Genomic DNA, 10786 nt, shown 5'->3' with positions numbered 1-10786 from the left:
GACCAATCAATGCAGTCCTTTTTAATTCATAAGTAGAACAAATATTTTTCTGCTCTATTACTTTTAAATGCACGCTTTTTAAACTACGTATATCTAGATTAGTTTGTTGATCTATTGTTCCTGGTGGAAACGTGACTTTTTAAAATAAATTTATAAAGAACAAATAAGTCTATTTTCTCTGCATGCTACATAATACTGATATTAAAAAAGGATCATCCAACATTATTCGTTGTTTCACTTAGATTAAGCTTTCATATATTTAACGCAATTTTGCTTCTATATTAAATGGTATTGCTTTTGTAGTTTTTGTCCAAATACTTTTTTACTGAATTAATGTACTGTGTATATGTACTTTTCGTGCGTAGTAAAATATAAATCACAGCATTTATTAAAAATAGTATAATATTATAGAATGTAATCGTACAATGGAATTAGAATTATGAGATCTTTTTACATTATCAAAGAGAAAAGGTATCTTTTTCTGTCTAAACTTTGTTTCGCTTGCACGATTTATCTAACTCAGGAACATCGCTCACTAAAAACAAAAAAATAATAATATAAGATAAAGACCCTTTTCAAAAGATGGAGAATTTGTTTATAAATAGATGAACATGTATTAAAATAACTGATATATATACAATGTTTTCAATTTTATTGCACTAATCCATGGAATTTTTCATAAGCCCTCATATGTATGTATGAAATAGAAATAATTTCAGCATGATACAAGTATATGAATCCACAACTATATTCAAAAACTTTTATAATAGCACACATGCCATCAATTAAAACCGATGTGTTAAGCTTTTGCTGAACGGAAACCAAAACTATTTTTTGTAGTGTAAACACGTGCTGTACGATACCTGTACGCTAAAGACAAGGAATTTCTTTTGAAAAAAGCAAACTAATTTCAGATAAGCTTACGAGACTGAGAATTTTTTATTGCTGTAGAATGTATTGCAATAAATAGTATGCATATGACTTACTTTATTATTAATAAACTTGGACTACAATATACTATACATTGGGACTGAGTACATGTGCATTTTTTTTTTTTTTTTTTTTTTTTTTGAGATTAAAAAAAAATAAGCTCAGAGAAGATGAAGAATCTGGATATAAAACATATGCAATTTTAAGTGGTATTTTTATACTTTGAAAACAAGAATGACAAGGTTTTGAATTTTGGTCTAAACGTACAGACGTACTGAATATTTCGGATATTTCCGATGAAGAATTTTTAATTATGGCCATGGGAGGTCGAAAACAAGGAAAACAAAATATTTTCAATATGGAATCAAGAAGATGAAGGATAAGGAGATAACAAACAGTATTCAATATCAAAAGTCCATATAACAATACAAACAGGAGCAGAGTAAACACGGACCTCTAAAAAGTCGGAGGGGGATCAGGAGCAATGGAGGAGTGAGCATCCCTGCATTTCGCCGTGTGCTCTTTGTCATGATGGGAAAATAATGTAAAAATGGAAAAATCCGTCGTCAATTCAGTGTATAAATACATGTAATGGACTAATATTCAGTATGAAAAACGTCAGTCAGAATTTGACTCAATGATAAATTGTATTTGCTGACAAGGTTATGGTATCGACCATAGAACTTACGAAATGTTGATTGTAAACGAGACTGCTGTTATTCTTGTTTCATCAACTTGTTAGTCATTACGTTTATTATAGAGCTTGGCTGTTAGATTACCATTAACGTCTTTTTCATGTAGAAATATCATCCAAGTATGAAACAGATGTGTCAGAATCTGTGGTATCTTTTATCTGAAGCTCACCAGGAAATATCGTATCGACGTAGGAATGAACATTTCCATTGTAAATTGACAATACGTCGTCGATATATATGAATGTCGAGTTGAAGGCCACAGCAAATGTTTTCTTCTTTACTCGCATAAAATTTTGCACAAATTCTGCTTCATATTATAACCAAGCAGAGAAGGAAAACGCAGGTTCAGTTCCTAAATTTATTAGAAAAATGAAAAAAGCAAAGACAGATCTACAAATACAAAAATAATACACAAAGACTTTGAAATTCATACACTGAAACAAAATACTTTTATTTCCTATTCACTTCAAAAATAAGAAAATTTAAGTTAACGAAGACCAAAAAATGTCAGTTTCATAGTTTAAAAACCGTTTCTTTCACAATTATGAAAATACTTGAGCTTATGACTTGGACTTAATAAATAAATTACAAAAATTTAATAGACTAAGAAAATTTACCAACTTGCAGCTGGTAATTTGTAAAACGTAAATTTACCGAACTGACAGGGATGGGCCCATGCCTCAGTATATATAGCATAAAAACCGGTTAAACAAGGGGGTAAAAATTTACTGGCCAATGAAATTTTGTGAGTGGAATTTATGAATGGAGACTACTACCAAATATGATATACAGTAAATTAAGGCTCCATTAGGTATGGGACAAAAATTTGCACCTCTTCACCGGAAAATAGTACTTTCTCCATTTGATTGAAAATTCATCGAGAGAGACGTTAAACAAAAAACAAACAAAAGGCAACTAAGATTGAAATACGTTATCACATCTTACAAATTTTATTTCAGTTAACTCACAAAGTAGATACTTATTTAATGACAACTAAAATATGCAAAAGAAAAAAAGAAAAAAGTCATTTTTGTTACATATCTGGATTTTGTTGTTCACAATTTTATCTGTGAATTATAAGATTATATGTCAGTAATATTTACAGTATACATACATTGATTTGTATTTGCACTTAAAGACAGAACTCAAAGCAGATATAACCTTGACCCACTTAGGAAAGATCAGATTTGTCAAGTTCCGTATTTAATTGCGATATGATGGAAGCACAAAAGTGTCTAGAAATGAAACATATGGAGATAACGAACAGTATTCAAACTCAGAAGTCCAGTAAAAAATAAAAGATAGGAGCAGAGCAAATACGGACCTCCAACACATCAGAGGTAACAGACATATATAGGCGAAAAGTTGAAAATGGTGTTGCTTATCAAACACTCAATGGTCACATATTTAAACAAAAGCTATTAGGGGGCTATCTGCAGTTCAGTATAATTTGTTTTGGAGAGTATATTCAGAATTTTCTGTTTTAACATTAATCGATGTACACTTTTCAAAAAAAATATTTAAAAGAGTTTAAAAAGTTGATAAAACTACTCAGATTTAAATCACGAGTCTTGTTACTGTCATATAATATAAATATCAAAGTATTTTTACTATTACCTATATTAAACCTATTCAACGTTTCGATATGTAAGACCATTAATCTTATAACCATATTCATTATCATTCCTACATTAATTATATAGGATTGACATTGATATATACACCTTTGAACTTGAAATAAAATAATACCCCAGAGTCTGTTTCATTTTGATTTTTACTACTAAAAGACGTTAATGATAACCATAAAAAAAACTTGATTTAACGAGGTGATTCATGTCCCTTTGTTCATATCGCCTGGATATGAAGTCCGTGACACCGAGTTGATTCGATATGCAAGAGCATGCGCTATATCAAAATATTTTCTTTAACGAGGTAAGCCATTGACAAATAAGTGAATGAAATAAGGATATCAACAGTCTCGTTAAAAATCAATATTTAGTGAATTTTATGGATATGATAATATAATGAGATATAATGGAATCTATCCTTATTATTACAAATGGTACACGGTAGGTTTGATTGATTGACAGGGAATACTTTCTTCTCCATAGCATCTGATTCCAATTTTGATTTTTAGAGGTATTTTCTCCGCTCCCGATTAGTATTGCTTCAATGACTTTTATACTTGACTACAATTTGTTATCTTACGTGGGCCGTTCAATAAATAATGTCATCAGCGCAATGACATACAACACAGAAATCATATGACATTTAGGTAATCTTTTTCTCATTATTGAATCTTTAATGAATTGATTACAGTTTATGTGACCATTTTTCATCACAAAGTTTCATTGTGGGAACCTGGAAAACAAGGTCTATTCGAGACACTGCATTAAAAATGAATGGTATAGAATCAGTAAACTAGAGTGTAATTAAATGCTTCATTAAAACTGCTGTAAAAGTTTAGAATCCAAAAAAAATATTTACTGAAAAATGTGAATTTTACAGCAACCAATGCCTGTTAATACACACATGAGCAGGTTGATTTCAATGAACATATATGATAAAATGGGCATAAAAAATGGGCACCGTCCTTGGTTACAAGAACTTACAACAAATGCACTTTTTGCAAAAATTCAACAAATTATCATTGATTATGTTTGATTGACTTTAAGACACATAGCAAATTTGATAGGCATCATTTTTGGGGTAGATAAAAATGTTTTAGAGAAACATTTAACTGTAAAAGGCTTAATACTGAAAGGTAACCCTATGTTTTGAAAAATGAGTGAAAACGACAGCGTGTATGAACATCTAAACAATAATTTTTTAAAAACAAAAATTGCACTTTTGTCTGAAAATTAAATAGTTAAAGAAGCGTTAACCCATTGCTTTAAACCCTTAAAAAATTTACATTAATAACATGCACTTGACAACAACAGCAAAGGCATGAGAAGAGCAAAGAATTGCAAGAGCACAAAACAGGTTTAGGTGCTAATTACTTAAATATTAGTGGTCTTGTTGTTCAAATTCTTATTTGGGGAGCCAGTTGAATTTTTGGAGGAGTTTAGAAAGCAAACTTTTTGCAAAAAAATGGAAAGGTTGATAAGAGGAAGAAACCAGAATCAGGAATCTACTACATTAAATTTTTTCATGACAGCGTCCAAACCCAGCGTTTTTTTTCCTCCGAGCATCGATGACATTATTTATTGAACAGCCCTCGTATTATATTTCATCACATATTTTTCATATCTAGGAAATGTAAATGATAATCATAATATTGATATCCATCATACAAATATGAGCGGATATCGATTTGTATTCCATAAAAAGTTCATTTATAATAGAAAGGTCTCCCATTCCCGTATGCCCAATTGTGCATCTGTCTTCTAGCTCCATATAGAGATACTGATATTCGACGAAGATTTTCCGTCAAATCGGTTCGGTTTCCTTTCGCCATATTATAAGCCGAGAATGCCAATAGACCTGCATCAAACAGAGCAGTCAGTGGCCCAATGACTGCTCCAAGAATTGTTATTCCTCTGGCTGATACCTTAAGCAGGCTTACTGGGATAATTGCTAGACCTTTTACGGTTCTTAAAATACCAGGTAAGCTCTGTACTCCCGCAAAGTCGGATGCCCCAATATTCTGATTGGTTCTGATTTCAGTCGACATCTCTGCCAGCTTTTTTACTTCCATTTTCAACTCTTCCATTACATTTTGTAAGAGCTCAAATATCTCTTGGTAAGAGTTTTGATACCGTTTAAGTTTGTCTATTGTACCACTGTTCAAGTAGGTTTCAGTAATTTTTGCTCCTGCAGCCACTGTTCCTCCGGAAACCGCCAGAACCCCTCCTCCTACAGCCAGTAGGGTGGAAATTCCTCCGGTTAGCGGTGCAAGCGCTATTCCAACACCTGTCAGGACTGCACCAACAATTCCCGCCCCAGAACCAGAAATTGTGGCAATATTTACATTTTTACGACGACCCTCAATTTCACATATCACCAAGTCACATCTTTTCTGTAGAGCTTGATTACATGAAAGCCACTGCTCTACAGTAACACAGGCTGTTTTCAAAAGGGTATCAACTCTCCTTATTTTTCGCATCACTTTAAAATCTGCAAAAAATTTAAAGAAAATTTTTTAAAAAAGTCATTTCATTTTCTGAATTTGGAATGAATTGTACATATTTTTCAATTTGAAATACATGTTTTGTACAGTTATCGAAATTTACCTAGCTGTGAACGATATGGTGTGGAGTCAACTTCACTCAAAAGAATATCCGGAATATCCACAACGCAATTACAACAAGCCATTTTTGGAACAATTCTGTGAAACTGTTTTCTTCCTGTTTGCAGAAGGGTAATATACAACTGTTTATTCTTTGGACATGTTCTTCTTACACGTGCATTTCTATGTGGATTTTTCTCTCGGGTTCTCAGCTTTGAGTACTCTTTCCAGAAACTCTCTGTTGAGGTTTTTGTGTCCTTTACTTGGAGGACGTAAATATTGGTCTGAAAAAACGTGCATGCAAGCCATATTAGTACATCATCAGTAGGAAGATCATCTTCAATTCTTCCAATCACAAACTTTGTCAGCTGTCCGTCATCTTTTTTACCCTCAGGTAACTTTCCAAATGTAGCTACGTAAGACCGAATTATATTTCCTCCAATGACGGGTAAGTAGGTGGTAATATTTTGCAACAATTCTCCGCATAATTCTTTAAGTAATAAATCAACATGTTGTTCAGTTCCAAAAATTTCTTTGCTCAAGCACCGAAGTAAAGAATGGTGGGAAATCTGAATGGAGTCGAATGTTCTTCCTTTCATATCACTTCTCTGCATCGCTATGCACATTGAAGAGTATGGTGTGCAGATTGGAAAATCTCGTATTTCTGTCATGAACATTTCCTCTTCTGGCTCTTCTGAAAGAAAAGGAAGCAGAGAATGGTGGCGTTTTCTTGGGTCCACACATAAAAGAAGCTGGGACTCTATTTCTGTAAAAGAAAATTGATGATGTATATTTTTGTAATATTATAAATATGTCAGTCTCATTATTTTGTTAACATAGGGCTTTATAGTATTGACAAATTTTTTTCTTATAAAATGAATGAAAGGGTAAATATTAGGACTATAAGTGTGATTATTAAAAAAAAAAACATATTTATTTATAAGCATAACATTTTTTTATATACTCAGTACATTGCGCTGTCATTAATCATACGAGATATGCTTACAAATTTTCTAGCGAACTATCTAAAGACATTCAGTTTACATTCATTTTTTTATGCAATTTATGACAAAGCAATTCAAAGAATACTCATGCAACGTTTAAACAAAACTGATTATCCAGTTTAACTTTTATCTTACTATCATGGTTTCGAAGTAAAGACAGAGGTGGCGGAATTCCACAGTTACAGCCTCTCAGGGGTGTTATCCGATCATAGGAACCAGTCAGTCCATTGTAGAAAAGAGTAATATAAAACCTGCAGTCTTTATCATCACCAGGTTGGCCTTTTCCTGTACGAGTGGGTTCAAATTTTGTCCAGAATGTCTGAGAACAGTTAAACTGGGTAGGTTCTGAATGGTAAATGTATATTGGGACTGTCAAACGGTTTGAAAGTCTTCCTATTTTTTCATGGAAACTGAGCGTCTCGTTATCCAAGACATCAAGCAGATCACTATATTTTAAATAAACCATTATTTATGCTTTCATTTCAGCATTTGATTAAACACTGGATAATACTTATAGTAAATACAAATCCCGTTATTCAGTTTCTTTATATATCTATCAATCTCTCAGGTATTAATTAAAATTATGAATATGAGTAAATACCTAGTAAAATATTCGTCCCCATATAATTCTTTTGAAAGGGCCATGGCTAAAGTACCATGTCCACCATTTATTTGATCAATTCTTCGTTCCTTAGCGTAAAGTCGAGTTTCTACCATTTCTATGTCGTCTGTTGGGATAAGATAATCAACTCGCTGAGGCCAGAACGTCCGGTAGTTTGGTATGTGCTTTAAATGGGTGTGGTTTTGGTGTTTCCTACTTGGGGGACAGCATGGATCTCGTACTAAAGTGAATAAAATTGATAAAAGGTTTGTCTTCTAGCTTCAAAAAGGAGAATTGTTAGTTAATACACAATACTTTTACTGCATGATAGTTTGACAACATATGGTTGTGGTTTGTTCTAACTGAAGAATATACATGACTTTTCTTTACATTGTTTATTTTACAGATTATTGAGTGGAATCCCTCCTTTCAATTCGCTTTAGACTTTGAAAAGGTAGTGTGCATAGTAATGACCTTTGCAACTTCTCATTCATTATGGTGTGTCATTAAAAGATGTATACAGCTGTATATCATACGGAAATCATATGGATGTTTGTTTAAGGGGGTCATTTGGGAAAGCAAATTAACATACACATATTTTTTCAGAACAGGACTCGGACTGATTTAAGTAAACAAACACAACAATAGCAGTCGAATGAAAAGACTATTACTAAGCAAGAGGAGAGATAAGAACTAAACTAAAACTGTCCAAACGGGACAAAATACCCCCCGCTGGGTTTTTCAGAAGTAAGTTCTTCCATAATAAAGATATGTATCAAACAAGAATTATAAATTTTTTCTTCCAGTGACCTTGAACTTCCCCAAATAACCTTGGGTCAAGGTCATGACACATCCTTGGGTCATTGGCAATCTTTGTGTGAAATGAAAACCTACCACGTTTATCCATAAGAAAGATATGGACCGGACAGGAATTTTGAAATTTTTCTTCCAGTGACATTGAACTTTCCCAAATGACCTTGGGTCAGGGTCATGACACATCCTTGGTCATGGGCAATCTGTGTGTGAAATGAGATTTTTTTATGAAATTTTTCTTCCAGTGACCTTGACTTTCCCCAAATGACCTTGGGTCAAGGTCATGAAACACCCTTAGGTCATGAGCAATCTTAGTGTGGAGTAGTAGATTCTAATGTCCCTCTGTAAGAAAGATATGGACCGGACACGATTTCACAGACAGCCGGACAGACGAACAGACGGACAGACAGACAGACAGACAGACGGACAGACAGACAGACGGACAAGGTGATTCCTATACACCCCCCCCCCAAACTTCGTTTGCGGAGGGTATAATAAAAGCAAATTTTATCCCCCAAGTACGCTGGTTAAAGAATAAATATCAACAATACATAGCCATCAGAACCGGGGGGGGCTAGAGGGGGGTGGGGGCTAACCACCCCTCCACTTTTTTCTTTTTTGCAAAGGTAGACATAAGATAGACATTGAAAATTGGGGTTTACCTTTTTTGTTGGTATAGCCCCCCCCCCACTTTCAATTTGCTTCCGACACCTATGCAATATTGATCTCATACATGACTAACATCCGAAGGCAAAAGGAAAAAAAGTATGGAATGAAAACACTGCTAGATCTAAGGATTCACCTGAAACGAAAAATTAAAGAAAACTCAGTATAAGATGGCTGATTTAGGCTCATAACGGGTGCACCGATATGTAAGGCTTTTGTTAAACCTAACCTGGTTCTTAGAATACTGTTTTACCACAATTTAATGGCTTTCAAACAAATATTAATTTGATGTTGTAGATTTTGATTGAAGAGAATAAGTTAAATATTTTATTTAAAAATATCTTTTATCATTAATTTTAGTTAAGTGTGAGGTTTTGCATTACGTCACAACCTATGATGACAGCTGCGCTCAAGGTAAATAGTACACGCTTCCTAACAGCAAGCTTTACCACCGTTAATTGGATTTTTTTCAACTGGTATAACATTTATTTATATACTCATATACTAATATATCTCAAACCACTGACTACTCTTAGCTTTTAAGGCCCTTTTATGGAGAATATGAAAATACTTACACACTGTATTGTAGACGTCATCTTTGATTTTTCCGATGTGACCTTGTATTTCTGGCTTCTTCTGGCGACAAGAGCACACTCCTGTTGCTGTGATGTATGGCGTATATTCGTGTAATGTCTGCTGTTTCAGAAGAATTGGTGATTCACAACAGCATGCATATGTACACGGGACTGACATAAAAGTTTCCCAGTCACCTCTACACATTTTATCAACGACAATGTCCACGTTGAAAACTGACGATATGGCATAAAGTTCTCCATCGCCGGATGGTTTCATTCGAGTTTTTACTTCCACTGTGTGAGTCTTCAAAAGTCTCTCCTTTTCGGTAGTGGTCGATTCTTCACTGATGGAGTCGTCTGCATACTTGCAAAATAAATCCAGATTATCGCCTTCCAGTTCAAAGTTACAAATAATATTCAGTATGCGGTCATAGACTTTATTCAGGTTAAGCTTAACACAGAAAGTGTCACCGTAAACTACGATGACCAGAAGCATGAATTTGTGTTATCCGTGCTTCAGAAATTGCTTTCATTTCATGGGAATAATAAGAGGAATGGATGCATTTACAAATCTGTGTGTGATACAGTTACTGTAACTATCTACAGTAGCACACATACCATTCTCATTCAAGGGACTAGAGCGTTTGAATGGTACAGGAACGACTTTCTGAAAGAAATAAATTGTCAACCAGATATAACCCACAATGACTCTGAAACGGAGTGCAAAATTATTGTTGACCAGCCGAACTGTACCTCGACCCCACGGCCCTCTAAGAAACTGAATGAATCAAATATTGCGACAGGATGCGGTGGCCATTGTAAGAGTGCAGAAAGCATAAAACATCTTTCTGAGACAGTAAAAATGCTCACCAAAGAAGTTGAAATCCTGAAGAAGCAGCTAATGGAAGCAGAAGAAGCCAAGCCGCGTTCTAATGCTTCTACACAAACTTGTGGGAAAAAAGTGAAGCAGAAGGAAACTATGACTGAGGGACTCTCTGTAACAAATGGGATTTCAAGGCATACCCAGTGTACAATTACTGTTGAGAAAAGAACCTCCAGTACCTCAACAGATGCAGATGTCAGTCCCAGTCCTGTGTTGAAAAACACCCAGTCCATTAAGAAAGTGACAAATAAAAAGACAGATGCACACATCTCCAAAGAGAGTCAAAATATGTCGACCTCTAACAGACAAAACATCATCACAAGAAATTCTAAGCCTCCTGCAAGAGAATATAATGAAATACCGGTATCTACACTTGTCATCGGGAGTT

General features: G+C 34.2%; 1 protein-coding gene across 1 annotated transcript; it reads right to left on the bottom strand.

The window, feature by feature from the left end:
- Positions 1-4807: 4807 nt before the first annotated feature.
- LOC134281204 (uncharacterized) lies at positions 4808-10011 on the bottom strand. Its single transcript, XM_062763686.1, has 5 exons — positions 9516-10011; positions 7462-7702; positions 6996-7306; positions 5861-6622; positions 4808-5744 (listed from the first exon to the last, which is right to left on the bottom strand). The coding sequence occupies exons 1-5, from the start codon at positions 10009-10011 to the stop codon at positions 4960-4962; spliced, it is 2595 nt and encodes an 864-aa protein (XP_062619670.1). The 3' UTR covers positions 4808-4959.
- Between the last annotated feature and the right edge of the window lie 775 nt (positions 10012-10786).

Source organism: Saccostrea cucullata, unplaced genomic scaffold (genome assembly GCF_032062105.1).
Source record: "Saccostrea cucullata isolate Sc308-1 unplaced genomic scaffold, CSIRO_AGI_Scuc_v1 ctg395, whole genome shotgun sequence".
Lineage (NCBI taxonomy): Eukaryota > Metazoa > Mollusca > Bivalvia > Ostreida > Ostreidae > Saccostrea > Saccostrea cuccullata.
The sequence above is the reverse complement of the archived record's forward strand: the minus strand, read 5'-3'. Positions and strand labels throughout refer to the sequence as shown.

Coding starts and splice junctions, on each gene's coding strand:
- LOC134281204 (XM_062763686.1), bottom strand. CDS start 10,011: ATGCTTCTGGTCATCGTAGTTTACGGTGACACTTTCTGTGTTAAGCTT. Junction 7,307..7,461: donor GGGGACGAATATTTTACTAG/GTATTTACTCAT, acceptor TTTAAAATATAG/TGATCTGCTTGATGTCTTGG. Junction 5,745..5,860: donor ACCATATCGTTCACAGCTAG/GTAAATTTCGAT, acceptor AATTTTTTGCAG/ATTTTAAAGTGATGCGAAAA.